Below are 18,670 nucleotides of genomic sequence, written 5' to 3'. Positions count from 1 at the left end.
TGTGACTGGAAGGTTGCTGGTTCAAACCCCCCAACCAGCAGAATATATCTGGTGGGGAAAGTAAACGGCAGCACTTGCCCCTCCCTCGTTACTACCGCTGAGGTGCCCTTGAGCAAGGTCCTTAACCCCAACCGCTCCAGTGGAGCTGCTCAGTAGCTGACAGATAAGACTGTGGTTGCACTGGGCAGCTTCCAGGTCTGAATGTGTGAAAGTGATCAGGGTGTTCCTGCAAAAGAAAGCTTTGCTCTCAGTGAACCTACCCTCAATAAATAAATGTTGAAAAAACTTTTTCTTTTTTCAGTTTTCAGCTCAAGACAGAACACCATGAGCAACAATAAACAAATCACTGAATAATACATGAAAATACAAGAGAAACAGCTGTCAGGGACATTAAAGACACATCTTTTTCAGCTATTCCATTACTTAACCATTCAATTTTTGGGATTGGGATCAATTTTTCCCAGTTCTGCTATGTCAGCTTTCTCATTGAATAGGTATTTTAGACCATCTCAAACCATTTTTCTCTCCCCGTAGTCTCAGTATTACACCAGTGTCTTGTTATAGCTTTTTTACTGGCTATAAGCAAAAATTTTTTGCCAGATATCTATCCCTTCTTTAGGATATTGTCAGTGTTCCCTTGGTACATCAAAGCACAGTTGTTTGGAACAGAACATCCCATAATATCTGTTACAGCTACATATATATTATCCTAGTAAGGTTTTAATTAAGTGCAGCTACAGAAAACACAACAGCATTTAGACAAAACTGACATTCTTGTACAACACAGAAAACATGAGAAACATTTCCAGGGTTGACTGTCACAGTGAAAAAAAAACATTTGAGCAGTACAGCTCACACAAAGACAGAACTTTTCATTTTAGTGGCATCGGCTTATTAACTGACACATTAACTAGGTTTGATGCATGAATGAAATGTTTATGGTGAGGTTTTGCTGACCTGAATAGTGCTGTGATGTGCCATGAAACAGTTGTGTCAGTGTCACTGAGGGTTTAGAGAATGTAACAGACTGTTTAAAAAAAAACTGAGCCAAAATGATTGAGAAAAACTGCAAAAACAAAATAAATAAATAAATAAAAAAAAGCTCAATGAGTCAAACTTGGCACAACAGTTGTTTTATGTACCAGGTATCACACCTGATAATGACTCTCTGTTCTGAACATCTTCATTCCTGCAGTTTATTTGGTAGGTCCATCTTTTCTGACATATTGTGCAGCCAAGTATTGCTCAAGCTCATTTATTTTGAAATACTGCCAACCTGCCAGAGTTTCCAAAGATAGCAAATGTGTCAGAGTCAGTGAAAGACACATCCCTAAATTTTGGTGGTAATGGGTGTGAAAAGTTCTTTCAATAATATGCAGTATGTAGCTTCAATGAAGGGACAAGTAGATCCATGAGAAGAACATATTAAATTAAATATTTCTTCTCAACACCAGGTTTCATCTCAATCTGGGGGTCCTCAACCACATGAGGGGTCGCCAAAGCTTTATTGGGACTTTTGAGGCCTTCTTGATTTTGAGCGGTGTGAGACAATGTTTAAAAGAAAGAAAACTAAAAGAAAGTTAAATTAAAATGTCATTTTAAAGTTTCACTGACCCTCAGTCTGCAAGGACTTTTCCTTAAGGATTTCTTTCTTTAATTTTTAGGTTTGAGGATAATAAAGTCTTCATTGTCAATAAATGATCAAACTAGAATCACCATGAATTACAGTCAGTCAAAACAGGCAACCTATTTCTTCCTTTGTCATTCTAACTTTAAGAAAAAAATAGATAAAAGTTCAAATATTCTATTGCTCTTTTTGCTGAGGTCCCCTGACAACCCACTCAAGGACCCCTGCTGGCCCCTGGACCCCAATTTGAGTCACTGCTTTAAAATATAAACGTAAAAAAAAACAAACAGGATAAGGGCACAGAGACCTGAACACAACATTCACAGAGCCTCCACTCTCTGCTCAACAGCCTCGCCCTGCGTTACAAAACTACACAGTTAAAACAATCAAAGAGCTAATAAAACAACAGCCAAACATCGGGGAGAGGAAACCACTGAATCTGTCAAAAAAAAAAAAGTCTACCGAGTCTGTGAATAAAAAGTTCCTAAAAATATCAGTAAAACCCATCTCAGATGCAATATTCACAGGAAATAATCTGCTCAAAATTGATCCTAACTGCTTGACACCCCTGACACAAATTTCCCGTAGTTACTGTGTTCACTATTTGGGTTCATTGTATAGTTTATTGTTATAGTTATGCACTGAAAACAAAATGAAATGCCCATAAAATATGTCAGTCAGTGGTGATAAGTTTACTCAACGGTAGAAAAGGGGTTAAAAACACTGAGATCCAGTGCACTAAGTTACCAGTCTGTTGTATTCAGTATTGCATAAAACTCACATTGAGAAACCACATCTGACTCATGCATGCTTCTTGTTTTACCAGACTGTTTAAACCAAAGCCAACTGTCAGTGTCGTAAATCAGTTGTAAGTATATCTGACAGTACACTTCATACTCATGTAATAGATTTACCACTTCACACCAAGGCAGAGAAACTGTTACGATTAGTAAAGTAAGCCCCCGTTCATGTTTTTATTATGAACACATATGTTGAAGCGTTACAGTGTAAAGGTTTTTCTAGTGGTACTTTGTCTCCCTCTCATGGAAAATAGTGGAAGTCACATGTTTAAAGTCAGAGTATAATAAGTGGACTTAGACTGTTATTTCTGTTACATACACAAACCTTTAACAAAATAAAAGCCTGAAACAAACCAATAATCACTTTTCAGGCACACAACTGAGTGGAAGAAGTGTCTGAATGATGAATCAAGTGTCCTGAATAAAACTGCGCCCACTGTTAACAAGCTGCAGGCTATATTTGATGTAGAACAGGCCCTCTTGAATCGTTCTAGCCTGTGGTATGTTAAGTTGTGAAACAGTGAGCCTTTGCATGACACCTCATACAGGTAAAACAGGAATGTGCTGGTGGGGGCAGAGAGCCAGAGGAAACGGGGTTACACAGGGCAACTGCTGCAACAGAAAAGCAAGTCAAAAAGCCCAACATTTGACACCACAAAATTCAGATAAATTGCTATATTTATGTAGTTTACTGGGCTTTGTTGAGCAGATTGTTTGAGCAGAAAATCTTTAAACTGATTTTTGTTATGTTTCAGTAACACCACATTGTTTAATTAATGTTTTAGAAGCGTTATCTTGATACTGGTGCAGCTATCTGCTTTATTCTGGGCCATTTCAAGGTGCTGACAATACATTTTTGACATTTTCAAGGCTGAAAAGGAGATAAAACACATAAACCTACAATTAGCATTGTAAATATGTAGGAAGACCAATTGCTACAACAAATTTGTTATGCGTCTTTAGTGCCCATTGAATATACTTCTTTTTAAAAAAAACATATTTTTAGTTGCCAGCTGAAGTAACATAACTGTCACCTAAAATGCAGACTATTATAAGGCTGATATATTTAATGTATATTTTAAATATATATTATCGATGAATATAGTTCAAGTTGTGTGGCCCAAAGTAGGACTTCAGGATTCACTCCTGAAATCAGACTCATTTTGTGCACTGCTTCTTCCCTTTGCAATAAATGACAAAGACAAACCCCGGGATTTTATTTCCTTTTTGTCAGAACCAGCCAAACAAGTTTCTTCTTTCACTGAGGGCGGAAAAAGCCTGCCTGCAACAACACAGTGACCTCAGGGAGATGAGCTTGACAACAATAATCCAAGAAATGAAGAGGAAAAGTAGGCTAAAGAGACAGGCAGCCATACGAAGGAAAGTCTTGTTGATTTATGAGAGCACATAATTTGTCGGGGCTGCTTATATTCAAACTACGTGAATATATTATTTTGGATTGACACAAATCCCTGCAAGCACAGAGAAGTATGTCACATTTTCTGTAAACTAAAATGAGAAATAATAGATATTTCCTTACTGAATACACATGTAAACACATAAACAAGCATGGAGATTTTTATTTTGTTAAAAACAGGACTTACCTGTGAATACAAAAGTGTGGCCAAATGCCACAAACGGTTTAACAACCCAGAAAGTAACATTGACTTTATCATAATATGTACATCAAAATATGGCTTAACAATGCGGTTTTCGGGTCAAAACATGCATTTAAAGAGTCTAAATGGCAGGAGTCAACAAATCTATACAGTGCATGCACAACGGCTTGCATAAACAATCACACAGACAAGAATGAGGACGGTTACGTTCCACCATCAGTCTCTGTCCTCTGGCCTGACTGCTAACATTGTATGGAGTGTAGTCATGTTTCTCTTTCTAGAAACAATGTTCAACACTGCATTCTAATACAGAAAAACTTGCTTTGTTTTTCATCTGTGTGGAAAAAAAAAAGTTTCCTCGGTGGGTCTTTCATTGCAAAGATAAAGATCCATGAATTTAAATGACACTCCAATAGCAAACACTAGCCAGGCCACTAAAAGGAGAAGTACAACCGCCCAGGATAAAAGGTGCTCCAGTCAGTAACAGCAACAACAACAAATAAAGATAGCAGAACAATATAACATTGTCCATATGGTTGGCTACATCACTTTGTCAGCAGGTCCTTTTGTTTCTGTCACTCTTCAGAGAAGCAGAGGAGCGCCTGAAGAGTCTGTTTCAGTATCATGATGGTAGGCTGAGTAGGCTGAATAGGCTGTGTTGGTGTTGGAGGAGTACGCTGTGAAAGACAGAGATATATTTAAAGGGATATTTCAGTTTATTTGAAATAGGGTTGCATGAGGTATTTATTGATAGTCCACGTATTAACTACAGTAGAATTGAACAAACCCACAGTTTGAAGAAGCAGAGAGGAGCGCCAGCACGGAAGCAAAGCAGTGCACTGCTGTGAAAGGGCTCAGAAACAAAACATCTGAGTCCCGTGCTCAGATCTGAGTACACTTAATCCCAAAGTCCAGTTTATTCGACCACTACCTACCACCTGAGTGGTAGGTAGTGGTCAGGTTAAAATGACTGATTTCACCTAGAATGTTTGGTTATTTTTGAGAGAGATATTTGGCTTGTATAATGGCGGTTTCCTGTTAGAAAAGGCTGTCTGACAGCAAAATGTCAGTAGGTCAATGTCAAATATTCTAAATATAGCGTACACTTAAACTGATCTAGATTTTTTAGGTGGACCATTTTTAAAATGCGTTCTGGTGCTGTCCTGGCCACAGCAGTTCAATGCTTAATGTTTATGCTGATACTCCTCTCTGGTTCTCCAAAGTTGGGGCATGCAAACCACAATCTACTGTAGTTAATACACAAATAATAAAAACTAACCCTTTAAGGTACTGAAAACAAACAAAAAAGCATTGCAGTAAAAGAAAAAGCCAATACATTAGATGCAATATTTCATGCACAAAATGTGAGCTATTAGTCAGTAAAGTTTAACCTGGGACGCTGACATATTCCCAGGCCGTTATGTGAAAGTTGTGGAAACACAATGTGGTGTACCCTCATTCAAAGACATGTAACAGGACACCCTGTCCTTCTAATAGCTTCTTCACAGAACAACAGAGGCTGCTGCGCAGTAATCCATCTGTAATCCAAGTTGTTCGCTAAAATTACGTAATAAAACCCAGGACATTATGTGGCGTATATTTAATGTGACTTGATCTGCTGCTTGGGCAGGTGGTGTAGTATGACCGCTGAGCTGGAGGGGAGAATGAGGCAGATTGATAGGTGGGTGTAAGGTGGCAGATGAGGGGAGGAGGCAACTAATGAGTGAGGGATTGTAATAAGCAGAGAAAAGGGACAGGAATGCACAGCTTTGACTGTGTAAAGAGAGGTATGTTACTGGAAAGTAGAGAGGAGGTGAGAAAATGCCTGCAGCTGCAGAATGCACAATGGATTGCTGAAGAGTGAGCCTCACACACTGATTCACCGGGGTGGTAATTATACCTCAATGACCTGGACGAATAAAGACTGTAGCTCCATCAGCACAATGAATATAATTAATATTAAAAGGTGCAATATTTCTAACCACTAATCACACACTCTTACATTATGGTGCTGATTGATTTTGTTGATCTTATTCAACTCTTAAAGGGATAGCTCATATTATTTGATGTGGGGTTGGTATGAGGTACTTATGGATAGTGTATTACCCACAACAGATGTTGGTCAGCACGCCCCAAGTTTGGAGAAGCATAGAGTACCAGTACGGAAGCTAAACAATGTACTGTTGTGGACACGGTCAGCAGCAAAGTGTATTTTAAACACTTTAAAAAGGCCTGCCAAAAAAAAAAAGAAAAGAAAAAAGAAAAAAGAAATTTAAATGTAGGCTATATTTGGAATATTTTCACCACTTTTCTTGGGCACCAGACAGCCCTTTCTGGCAGGCAACAGCCACTGTATAAGCCAAATATCGCTTTCTTCAAACCAACCAAACTCTATAGGCGAAATCAATAATTTTCAGAAGATGGGAGATGCTGGTGACACAGAAACTAATATTAATTCTTTTATTGATTGATTTTTTTAGCAACTACAAGGAACTTTCAACATCATAACATCAGAAATAAAATCTGCTAATTTTTAACTGGTGTAAAAATGTGAACACAGGCTCATTTCATCTGATTTCAAGGAGAATCTGACCCAGTGGCAGCCATTAAGAATGATTATGTAGAAATAGATCATCTCTTTGATAGTTTCATCAATTTACATCTGTGATAAACTCTATTTCGTTTTCAGTTAAAAACTCCTTGCAGTAGCTTTAAGTGGCTAAAATACATTTCGTCTCTGAACCTGCCCACATCAGTACATTGCTTTGCTTTCATGCTGGTGTTCCTCTCTGCTCCTCCTAACTGGGGGCGTGCTGACCAACATCAACTGTAGGTAATAAACTGACTATCAATAAGCACCTCATACACCCTTGCTTCAAATAATCTGAACTATCCCTTTAATTCCTCATCCGTGCATTTACATCAGTGGAGGAGGGAAACAGTATGTGTGTCTGCGTTATGGAAAATTCTCCACATGTACTCACTTCTCCCGCTGTAGTGTCTCATTTTCCTCGCCAGCTCGTCAGATGGCGTCTGCTCCGACACTTTCACCTCTGGAACTGTGGCAGAGGACAAAAAGACAAAGTTAGCGCAAAGCAAGCAGACAAGGAGCTTCAACAGACATTAATCTGGTCATCTCTGCTATTGTGCAATATGTTTTAGAAGACAGCGGGTGCCTGTATCAACTTGCCTTGGATGAACGAATTATTAATAGGTCACTGCATAGAGAATAAATGCCTGGCGTATCAGGGCTTAAAGCTACGAGCCAAACAAAAGCAGTGTTCCAACAGACACGATGATGAGTCATTTAGGGAAGACGCGGCCAGATGATTGTCATATTTGGTATGTTGCAGCCAGGTGTTGGTGAAAAGAGTTGTCGTGTGCACTCTTACAAATATTTTTACAGCTGTAATTAAGGGTGCAACTAATTATTATTTTCATTATCCATTCATTATCATCCTCAAATGTCTTATTTAGAGCTGCAACAATTTTTTGATTAGTTAAATTAATTAATTTACATTAACCAGCAATGATCCTGATAATTGATTATTTGTTTTGAGTCATTTTTTAAAGAAAAAAAAACATTTTTCAACATTTTCTTATACTTTATGGACCAAACAACTACTTGATTACTCAAGAAAATGATCAATGGATTAATTGATCATGAAAATAATTGTTAGTTGCAGCCCTAAATGTGCTGATCATTTTATCAACTGATCGACTAGTTGTTTGGTCCATGAAATGGTAGAAAATAGCAAAAAAATATTGATTACTGTTTCCCAAAGCCCAAGGTGACATCCTGCAATGTCTTGCTTTGCCCACAACTGAAATATAATCAGTTAAATATCATAAAGGACTGAAGAAACCTAAAATTATTCATATTTGAGAAGCTAAAATCAGAGAATTTGGACGTTTTCTTTAAAAAATTACTTGAAACAATTATTATATTATTATTGGTTATCAAAATAGTTGTAGAATAATTTCATATTTGACAACCTATCGATTGACTGATTGTTGCAGCTCTAGTAATTGTTGCTGTTAAACACGCAATACGCAAAGTTTGCCTCTCTCACATCAAAACAATAAGAAAAGACGTTGTTTGGTAACGTCCTGAAGTGGCATGGAGTCCTGAAAGCTGTAGTCTTAATTGTTAAATAGCCACCATAGAGTATGAAAATCTATCATGACAGAGTGTTACTCATTAAATTTAGTTATGTTTGCAGGCGTCTTTCCTCACTCTCTAATGTATCCCATGTTTTTCACAGATGTTACAGCAACTAGAAAGCAAGCAGGAAACACGCCTTGAATTAATTATGCATTTCTCTGCATTTGAAAATTGTTGGAAACATTTGGGATAATATCAGTACAAAACTCAACAAAACATATAATATGTCTAGCATTTTTAGACATTTTACAGTGGAAATGGTACATATTGTTGTTTTAATCTGTTGGTCATGTTCTCGAATAATTGATTGGTTGTTTGGTTTATGAAACGTCAGAAAATGGTGAAAAATATTGATCACTGTTTCCCCAAAGCCCAGGATGATGTCCTCAAATATCTTGTTTTGTCCACAACCCCAAGATATTCAGTTTTCCATACAACAATGGTTGCAATCATCACATCCATACTGGGTTAGTAGTATACAGCTGTTGCAATATAATGATATACATTTTTTAACACACCGGTATCAGATCAGTGCTCAGTATCAGCGACTACGCAAAGTTTAGCTATCAGGCTCAGTCCTGGGGAGATAAAAATAGTATCATAACATCTCAACATAAAATATTCACATTTGAGAACAGAAATCAGAGAATTTTGACATTTTTTTTTCCTCAAAAATGGACTCAAAATGATTAATCAGTTATCAAAAAAATTGGTAATTAATTTGAGAGCTGACTACTGATTGAATAATTGTTGCAGCGCTAGTAATTATTAATGTTTATTGTTATAATAAATGTTGTGAGATGGTCTTACAGTCACTGCTCATGAAAGTGTTGGTCATGGTCTCGTTGCCGCTGTCGGGGAGCGTCCCATCACTCCTCCCGTTGGGACGCTGTCCTGACTGATGGCTCTTGTTCCTCTTGCCCTTCCTCGTGCTGATGCGGATGACGCCGTGCACCAGCTTGCACTCAGCCTCCTGCTCCTCCAGGTTGTAGTCCTGGGCAATGCTGTAGATGAGCTCACTGATTTCGTTGGTCTTGCGGGAGAAGGAGGAGTCGGAGGTGCACTTGGCCAGCTGGTCGATCTGGTGCAGGGCATACAGCTCCAGCAGCTTCTTGGTGATAAGAGAGTCAATGTCTGTGCCCGTGTCACTCAGGTCGTCTAAGTCATAGTCCTCACGGGATAACAGGCTGGTGTTGCTGATAGGACGCTGAGTTTCACCTTTGCCAGGTGTACGGGTCCGTATAGGGGCACTAACAGGATACTTGACTGTCTGACCTGCGATGCGGACATCTGGGTAGCGGAAGCTGTCACTCGTGGGCAACTTAGACCTATTGGTGGACTTGCTGGGCTCCAGCGGGATGCCACAGGTGGGATTGGTCACTGCCATGCCGTTAGGAGGGTGAGGCTCACCGCCTGCTTTGGGGGGATGGTCTGTGGAGCTCTCATTAACTGGCAGGCAGGGCTCTCTGCTGCCATAAAACCCACAGGTCAGTACACAGCAGATAAGAGCCTTACAGCTGCTCCAGCCCATAGAGGCGCACGAGCCACAGGCGTGTCTGCTGGCCGGCGTGCTGTCTGCAGACCCGGGAATAAATCCTATCGTCTCCGAGCCCCGGCCCGTGCCATTTCGTGGGTGGCCCCTGCTGCGACTGTACTTGTTGTCTGAGTATCGAGAGTGGTCAGTAGTGTGGTGCTCATGCAGATGCTCCCCATGAGGATCCTTGTAGGAGTCCGTGCTCTCCCTGGATATCGTCCGATTCGGTCTGTACTTATCCGGTCTGGAGCTGGAGCTGTGGTGTTTGTGGTGGCGGGGCGCCTGAGGAGCCCCTGTGCTGTGGCCAGGCATGGCTCAAAATGCCTGGGACCTGGAGAGGGAGAGGAATATGTTTAGAAATAACCGGGTGTATACACCTGCCCCTTTGTTGCCACACATAACAGTTTGTATCAACTGATAAGACACACGTAATGAAACAGGGGTCCAGCTGATACACCTCATCATCTTCTTAGCACAATAGAAGTCTTCTCTTGCAAATGTGTTAACACTTTTTCATTGGTTTCAGACATTTTTCACACCCTTTCTGCAAAACAGTTTACACAGATCTCACAGACAGAACCACAACTCTATTAGATTAATTGTGTCCAACAAAAGGAAAACATCTATTCACAGCTGACAGAATTTACTTGCATAATTATGAAACTCCTTTGTACAACCAGCAACCAGTCTGTGTCCATCAATGAAAGGTGTCCCCACTGTGTTGCTATTTGCAAGCATGGATCAAAGGCACAGGGAGGGACCCAGGGAAGAGGAATTTGCATTTATATGACTGGCCCTGCTGCTGCTGTCAGACCAAAAAGAATGACATGGAAAAATCTGATGCAGATTATTTGTTTCTGAGTTTTTCTTATTTTGGGTGAAATTCTTTGCTGATCCTCTGGTGAAGAATAAATGCAGTGAAAGCTGTGCCATAATGAATTTCAAGATTTGTCTCATCTAGGTGCTTACTGCGAGTCTGTGAGCCCTATGTGGCAAAAATAGTATTGTGATTATTTTGACAGATATTGTGTTTGCGTTATGATTCACAACAGTGGAAATGTTCATTTTTGCAATACAACCATGTTTTCTTACATCTGGAGAACAAAAGATGTTGTTAAGCCCAACAGATATATCAGACCAATACTGGCCTTTCACTGCTATATCAGTCTATATCGTTTTCAGTATATATGTTGTCTGATATGCCCGTTTGAAAATTAACTCTTTCTTTTTAAAACAGAACAAAATGAATATTGTATTTATTTACTAGCTTTATAGGCAGCATTTTGAGTGTATTTGATCCTTCCTCATAATTCAAATTTAAAATATAGGCCTACATATATTTTGCTCTATTCAAAAGTTAACTGTTTCAGTGCCCTGATGTCATTCTGGACAATAAAAATGATCGTTAAGCAGTAAAATATCCTGCCTCAATTACATCTTTGTCATAACTTTCATCACTTTTGAGTGATCACTGCAAAAAGTGTGTCTATTTATATATTCTATATTCAGTATATTAATCATACTCTGTATAAAGTACTAGAATTTTTTACTCACCAATATCCTATCAGCATCAGCCCCAAAACTCCAGTATCGGTTGGGCTCTAGTGGGAATGATCATTTTTGCATCACAATTTCCATTTTGAAAAAAAACTATTAAAACTATGATGATGTAACAGTTGTTGGGGTCTGTATCAAACATACATGTTTTCTTACATCTGGACAACAACATTTGGAGTCCAGGACATGTCTGCAGCACTACAGGACTTCATTATAAAGCTGTTTTGTCATACATTTTACCTCTATCAAAAAAACTGCAGCTTCTACGATTAGGATTTTGCACCTGACCATACTGATAATATTTGTGCAGCCTTAAGTGGCACATTAAAAGAGCCTTCTGCAGTAAACACTTGTCTTCCAGTAAGTGGCCTCCCCTGAAACTCTGAGAATGTAAATAAAACTGAGTGCATTGATTGCTGCCCTGATAGTAACTTGGCTCATTTGTCGCGCCCTTAAAAGCTTGTTTGGCCTACAGTACAGAGTGCAGGAAAACAGCTCGCACCAAACCCCATTCAACATTTAACCGTTTTTCATTTTACTAACAAAACATTCACTCACCGCATAAGAGGAAACACTTGTGGCTGTCTTTTATCCCAGATAACTTGTTCGGCGAGCAAACCGCGGAAGTCTCGGAGAGAAAAACTACTGGTGGCGTTTCAAACTCAGAGAGAAAAGAGTTGGATTTCCTCCGCCCACAGATTTCTTCCAGGTGACTTCACCTCCACTAAAAAACGGACTTTGCAAACCAACAGTCGGGCGCTTCGACCGAACAACAAAGCCCGACTCATTCGTGTCGTCTCCTTTTTTGAAAAACTCTTCTTGTCTAGTCGACCGTCTCCCAATGCTTGGCTATTACCTGCGGCTACAGCTAATCCCAGATCCTGCACCCACCCACAGGTGAGCCGTTACGTCACGCGAGGCGGATGTAAAAGCACAGAGGAAGGAAAGAGGAGAAAAAGGGCAGCAGGGAATAAAAACTGAGAAATAAATGTAATAGCACAAGGAAGGACGAAAAGAAAAAATGTCCCTAAATATAAAATAAAACCTTTCATCTTTCCATCATCTGGAACCATCTGATGCAACAGAAATGATGCTGAAATTCTGCATTTTACATTCTTACAAGTGCCCTTTTTCATATGTACAGATACATAAAGATTATTATAAATTAGTTAACAAATCTAGGTGTGAAATACATTTTAGTTCAATTAAATAGAACTATAAGCAAGAGTTATGGAAATATATAATAATAATAATAATAATAATAATAATAATAATAATAATAAAAGTGAAACAATGTTGTGTACAAAAACAAAAAACAAAACAAAACCGTACACTAAAAATGTACAGGTGTCTTGAGTTTTAGTCTTTGTCAGTGTGGTCAAATCTGACAACACCACAAATATGAGGAGGCACTGGTGCATATGTCTATTGAAACTGGGATGTCTACATGACTGTGAGTCAATTGTTGTCACAATTGTTGTTTGGTGTTTCTTCTTAAATCCTGCCCGTGACAAATACCCACCACATGTTATAATAAAAAACTAAAACTAACACTGAAATAAAATAAAAACTAAACAGGACTACACATTTTAAAATAATACAGTAAGCAACTCCACTTTGGAAACTACCTAAAACGAAACTGAACTGAAAACAAAACCTATAAAACAAAGCTAATAAAAAATACAAAACTATAATAACTTTTCCACACATGCTACAAACACAAGGTAGGTCTGACAGCACACAGGTGCAGAGCCAGCAGGTCTTTTCCAAACAGTATCTTTCATTCTGCCCTATTTTTCCTCTACAGAAACACTTAATCACACACTCTTTGAATTGAAATAGTAGATCACCACACCTGGAGAAAAATGAGTGTGTGTAGCATGTTGTCCTGTGGTTTAACTGTGTCAGAATAAAACAAGAGCACAAGAAAATTAAATACATCAAAGTTTTTATTTCATTTTTAACAAATGTAAATATAAGATTTATATCATTCAGTAGCTTTGCAGTTTTTCTCAGTCACTTTGATTCTTTTCCAGTCAAAATTCATTAATTCATTAATGCTTCAAAACAAGTTATTATGTCAGTAAATTGGTCGGTTTTACCAAACTACAAAACTGTTTTGTCATCGTGCGAGCCGTACTCTTATTTTGTTCTTTGCTGAGATTCAACTGTAGGTAAAATGACCACACAAAAGTCAATACTGTGTACAGTACACAGAAAAAGGATAGGCACATGTGTATGTATAGAGTGAATTTATGTATTTATCACAATGTGTTACATGTACTGCAAACAGAAAATTCACCTTTGGTCTTTAATGTTAAGTCATATACACTAAACAGAAAATGTGCCGCAAAACAACGTGGCATGGTGTGATCAACTAGGTGTAATTTTTAGTTCATTACTCTCAGCACATAAATATTATGTCATATATACATGATATTCTATAAATATCTATGACTATTTATAGAATATCATGTATATATGACAGATTTTGATAATTGAATGGATCATTTTGCATGTGATGGCTCAAACGATGAAAGAATGTTTAGATTTTGACTTTAGACTTCGACAGTTTCATGGAGAATCAACTCATCAGTTCTGATCAGCGAGCCACAGACAGGTGGTTGTTCTGCAAATTATAGCCAAATGTATTAAGTCTTTTGCACACACCTGCCAAAACACTTACAACTTGCTTAAATAAAGAGAAATTCAAATCTGTTATGAACATCACACTAATTGTTAAGTGATATGAACTTGCTGTTTTTGAAAGAATAATTCTCATTTAACCGTTGAGCCAAAGTGAATGAGAAAATATCTATTCCTTTGAGCGTTATAATACAGATCACATTATGAATTCCAGCACAACAAGGACACGTTTATTTAAAATTTAAAGTTTTTTTTTTTATTTTACTGAGGCATACATGCTCTTCTAAAGATCACTGGGTGTCTATGGATTACAATTCCTTATGTCAACATACATTTTCCATGCCACTGATCTACCATTTATGTCATTTATTTCTCTGGCAGTCATCTCCAGTTTGTTATTTAAAGTCTAATACTAATATGAAAAAGCAAAGAAACCACAGCTGAGATGTGGGCTTTCTATGTTTTTAATGTAGCCTATGTATTATATTTTTATAAAAGTTCTGATAAATACACAATATTAAGGTCAATTTATGTAGGGCTGGGCAATATATTGGTATTATATCGATACTGTGATATGAAACTGTATGTTCACATTACTGGAGACACAGCTACAAATCGGCCAAACATTACATTGTCGCCGAGCACTGAAAAAAGTTGAGGCCAGCTCAACTTTAATTTGACACACGTCCCGCCTGACACACAGTGACAAGGGTCAGATGTCAGTTTCTGGCTTCACGTGGCAAGCTGCCTTGAAAATGACCTGTAGCCTGATGCTTTGTTGCTGGTACTTTTAAGATATCATTTGATTTTGGATATTGTTTAAACATGATATGGCAGAAGTGATAGCTTTTCCTGCTTTTAAAGGCTGAATTACAAGACAGTGATGTAATTTTCTAAATTTTCCATAATCATCCCTATGATATTGCTGCAATATTGCTAAATATCAACATTGAAGTATTAAGTCAAAAGTGTTTTGATATTTGATTTTGTCTATATTGCCCAGCCCTAAATTTACAGGTACAATGCCTCGGAAATGGAAAAGGCACTTTTAAGGTGAGTTTTGTTAAATCATAACTGCATTATGTACAGCTAGCTCATAGTTGTAGATCTACTGGAATATACTATTCACATCCACATCTTCCTGATATTTTGTTAAATAACTCTAGCTTCATGAAAACATTATCGGTTCACAGGTGGAGAGGTTGTCAGCTTCTTGATGTGTGTGTCTGCAGGAACCTGGATGATACAGGTGTCATTGGGCAACTGCTGGGACAAAGTTAATCCTAAATGCCCCTGTGCCCTGCTGCCACTGTTAACTGCAGAGATGTGCCCCAGCCGAGGGTCTGAGTCAATCTCATATCTGTAGTGATACCCCTCCATGACGTCTCGACATGCATCTCTCATCTCCATGATCCACTTCTTCATTCCTTTGCGATTCAGGTAGAGCACAAAGAGAAACACCATGCCCACAAAGCCCAGCACCAGCCCCAGGAATACGTAGGACGTCTGTAGTGTGAGGTCGGCCGCGTCTGGTTGGACAGGAACGACACATCCGATGGCCTGGACACCCAGCCCCTGCAGCCGGCTGTCACTTCTCGGTGAGGAACACCTCACAGCATCCACATCCACCTGAGCTCTGGATTCATTCAGCCAGGACACAAAGCTTCGGATCTCACAGGAGCAGCTGTAAGGGTTGTTGCCAAGAAGGATCCGGATGTTCCCGAGCTTGTCCAGCTCCTGCAGAGCTTCAGCTCTGAATGTGCTGAAGGCATTGCGTGTCAGGTCCAGCAGCTGCAGATGATTCATTCCAGAGAAGGTTCCACTGTAGACCGTCACCAGAGAGTTGTTAGTGAGGAAAAGCTGCTGCAGGTTGGGTAGGTGGGAGAACATGCCTGGGGGCAGCAGGGCCAGCTGGTTCCCAGAAAGGTCAAGACGGAGGAGCCCTCTGAGGCCACCCCAGCGCAGAGCTGTTGTGAGGTCTGTCAGGGCAGAGACGTTGTACAGTGATTGGCTCAGGTTGAGCTCCTGAAGGGGACTGCCAGGTATGCTAAGAGCTTCTGGATGGATGAGCGTGAGGCAGTTCCCACTGAGGTCCAAGAAGCGCAGGTTGAGGAGGGCTGAGAAGCTGTGGGATGCCATCTCTGTAATCCTGTGGAGATGACTAACACTGTAACATCTGTTCTTAGATATTTAATATTATTTTCATGCTTGGATAAAACTCAAAAATATAAATAGAACACTTGTTTTTGCTCCCATTCTTCATGAGTTGAATTAAAAAATCTAAGACTTTTGTGCTCACAAAAAGGTCATTTCTCTCCAATTTGGTTCACAAATTTGTTAAAATCCATGTTGGTGAAGACTTCTCCTTTGCCAAGATAATCCATCCACCTGACAGGTGTGGAGAGACACTAATTAAACAGCAGTATTATTGCACAGGTGTACTTTGCACTAGTCACAATAAAAGGACACTCTAAAATGTGCAGTTTTATCTGGAAATTTACATTTATTAGGGTAAACTATCATGGCTTTGCCCTCCTGGAAAAAATGGCATCTGTAACCTCTCTACATTTCTAAGTGTGACATTTAACATAGGGCTACATATGCTTTTTTTCCCAGGAGGGCCAAATCATGACCTGCTAAGCTCTGCTCTGATTGGCTTACCCTGATATTTTTACCTTAACTGCCCACGCCTAAACCTAACCACCCCAACCAATGAAAGCAAAGACTTCTTGCATGGGTCATGAATTCATCGTCCTGGGAAAAAATATATCTGTGGCCCTATGTCAAATGTCACAATAAAAGGCCACTCCCAAATGTACAGTTTTATGTTAAAAAAACATTTATTAGGCATTAAACTGCAGCTGTTTGACATAGGGTTAGAGATAGCAATGTTTTTCCAAGGTGGGCAAAATCATGGCCGAGTCTGCCTCTGATTGGTTTACCCTGATATTCCTACCCTAACCCTAACCAATCACTCTTAATGCCTAAACCTGACCAACCCGACCAACAAAAGCAATGAGCATTAATCGATCAGAGGCAGAGTAGAGCGGGTGATGACTGTGCCCTTCTGGGAAAAAAAAAAAGGTCTATGTAGCCTTATGTCAAAATGTCACAATAAAGCAACACCCTAAAATGTGCAGTTTTATCTTGAAGAAGACATTTATTAGGCACTCAATTATGGCTGTTTGACATGGGGCTACAGATACCTTTTTTTTGTCCCAGGAGGACAAAGCCATGACCCCCCTACTCTGCCTCTGATTGGTTAGTACTTGTTGCCTTTGTTTGTTGGGCTGGTTAGGTTTATGAATCAGGAGTGACTGGTTAGGGTAAGAATAACAGGGTAAGTCAATCAGAGGTAGAAAAGGGCAGGTCATGACTTTGCCCTCCTGGGAAAAAATTGGTATCTGTAGCTTTATGTGAAATAGCCATAGTTCAGTGCCTAATACAGCACGTCTGCAGCATTCAACAAGTTACTTTTATGAATTTTTAAGACAATTATGAATGGTCTGTCATGTTCAATATTAATTCAGCTCAATTAATTAAATCTGCAAATCCAAATCACCTAACCAATATCAATATAAAGACTGAAGTTTATGCAGCATTATGAAAGTAACATTAGTTTCACAACCCAATTGAATTTTAAGACCTGTCAAAATTGTATTTAGGACATTTTAAGCCCTAAAATATATTTAATTGGATTTTAGACTCTAGATTTTTAAAGGACCTGCAGAAATGTGTGATATCATTTCATTCATTTCAAGATAAAACTGCACATTTTAGAGTAGCCTTTTTTGAGACCAGCCCAAGGTACACCTTTGCAATAATTATGCTGTTTCATCAGCATCTCTATATACCACATCTGTCAGGTGTACGAGTGTCCTGGCAAAAGATAAGTGCTAACACAGAATTTTTTAACAAAACTTTAGAGAAATAAACCTTTTGTCTGCACTGAAGACATTTTAGATTTTTTTATTTCAACTAATGAAAAACTGAAGCAAAAATGTTTATATTTGTGTTTAGTATATTTTAATGCTTTGATAAAACCACATGCATCATGAAAACCATGTTCAGAGAAATGTATTTTATTATTGATGTGTATCATCAAAAAAGTTAATATACATGAATGAAAGAAAAACATTAACAGTGACATTCTCACCTATTATTGCTTAAAATGATGTTGGTGACATTCTCCAGCTCTGCAAATGAATCGGGTCCAATCTGGTGAATATTATTCCCTGTGATAATGACAGTCCTTGCATATCCTGGAATACTTTGTGGTACTGTGAACAGATCCTTGGAAACACATTTCACTGTCCGAGTGACAGCAAAACACTCACAGCCAGAAGGACACTCCTCCAAGCACCGGTATGGTGCACAAAGAAGAAGAACTAGAAACACTTGGAGTGCAAAAACACACATCTCTAAAGTATAGTTAATTAAACAGAAATATATATAAAAAAAAAAAAGTTAAATTACATAAATTAATTACAGCAGGAAAAAAAACTTAATCCCACAAGTCAAAATCTAAATACAAATGCTGCAGAGGAGAAAAAGAGCAGTCCAGCATCAGCCCCTCTGAGTCTGCTCCACTCAGAGAATAAAGAATCCCTTAAAATTGATGGGAGCTCACGTCACGCAGAATCTGTTGGATGAAAAAGGTACGTGGTTCCCTTAAAGGTACAGAGGACAATCAGGGCATCCACAGCCTGTGACCTCCACCAC

At 38.9% G+C, this 18,670-nt stretch overlaps 2 protein-coding genes across 3 annotated transcripts; both read right to left on the bottom strand.

Annotated features, from left to right (window-relative positions):
- Positions 1-3,989: 3,989 nt before the first annotated feature.
- Positions 3,990-12,206, bottom strand: kdf1a (keratinocyte differentiation factor 1a). 2 transcript variants are annotated; one of them, XM_084726341.1, is made up of 5 exons: positions 11,861-12,206; positions 11,300-11,346; positions 9,022-10,076; positions 7,031-7,105; positions 3,990-4,723 (listed from the first exon to the last, which is right to left on the bottom strand). In XM_084726341.1, exons 3-5 carry the CDS (start codon positions 10,055-10,057, stop codon positions 4,629-4,631), a joined length of 1,206 nt encoding a protein of 401 aa, XP_084582467.1. In that variant the 5' UTR covers positions 10,058-10,076; positions 11,300-11,346; positions 11,861-12,206; the 3' UTR covers positions 3,990-4,628. The 2 variants fall into 2 exon arrangements, with proteins under 2 accessions (XP_084582467.1, XP_084582466.1); XM_084726340.1 differs by lacking the exon at positions 11,300-11,346 and having other exon boundaries at positions 11,861-12,205.
- A 1,560-nt stretch (positions 12,207-13,766) lies between these two features.
- Positions 13,767-18,403, bottom strand: LOC146321270 (trophoblast glycoprotein-like). The gene is made up of 2 exons (XM_084726337.1): positions 18,105-18,403; positions 13,767-16,097 (listed from the first exon to the last, which is right to left on the bottom strand). Exons 1-2 carry the CDS (start codon positions 18,365-18,367, stop codon positions 15,128-15,130), a joined length of 1,233 nt encoding a protein of 410 aa, XP_084582463.1. The 5' UTR covers positions 18,368-18,403; the 3' UTR covers positions 13,767-15,127.
- Positions 18,404-18,670: the final 267 nt, after the last annotated feature.

This window comes from Lutjanus erythropterus, chromosome 9 (assembly GCF_056507025.1).
Source record: "Lutjanus erythropterus isolate fLutEry1 chromosome 9, fLutEry1.hap2, whole genome shotgun sequence".
Lineage (NCBI taxonomy): Eukaryota > Metazoa > Chordata > Actinopteri > Lutjaniformes > Lutjanidae > Lutjanus > Lutjanus erythropterus.
This window is presented reverse-complemented; position numbering and strand designations above follow the sequence as displayed.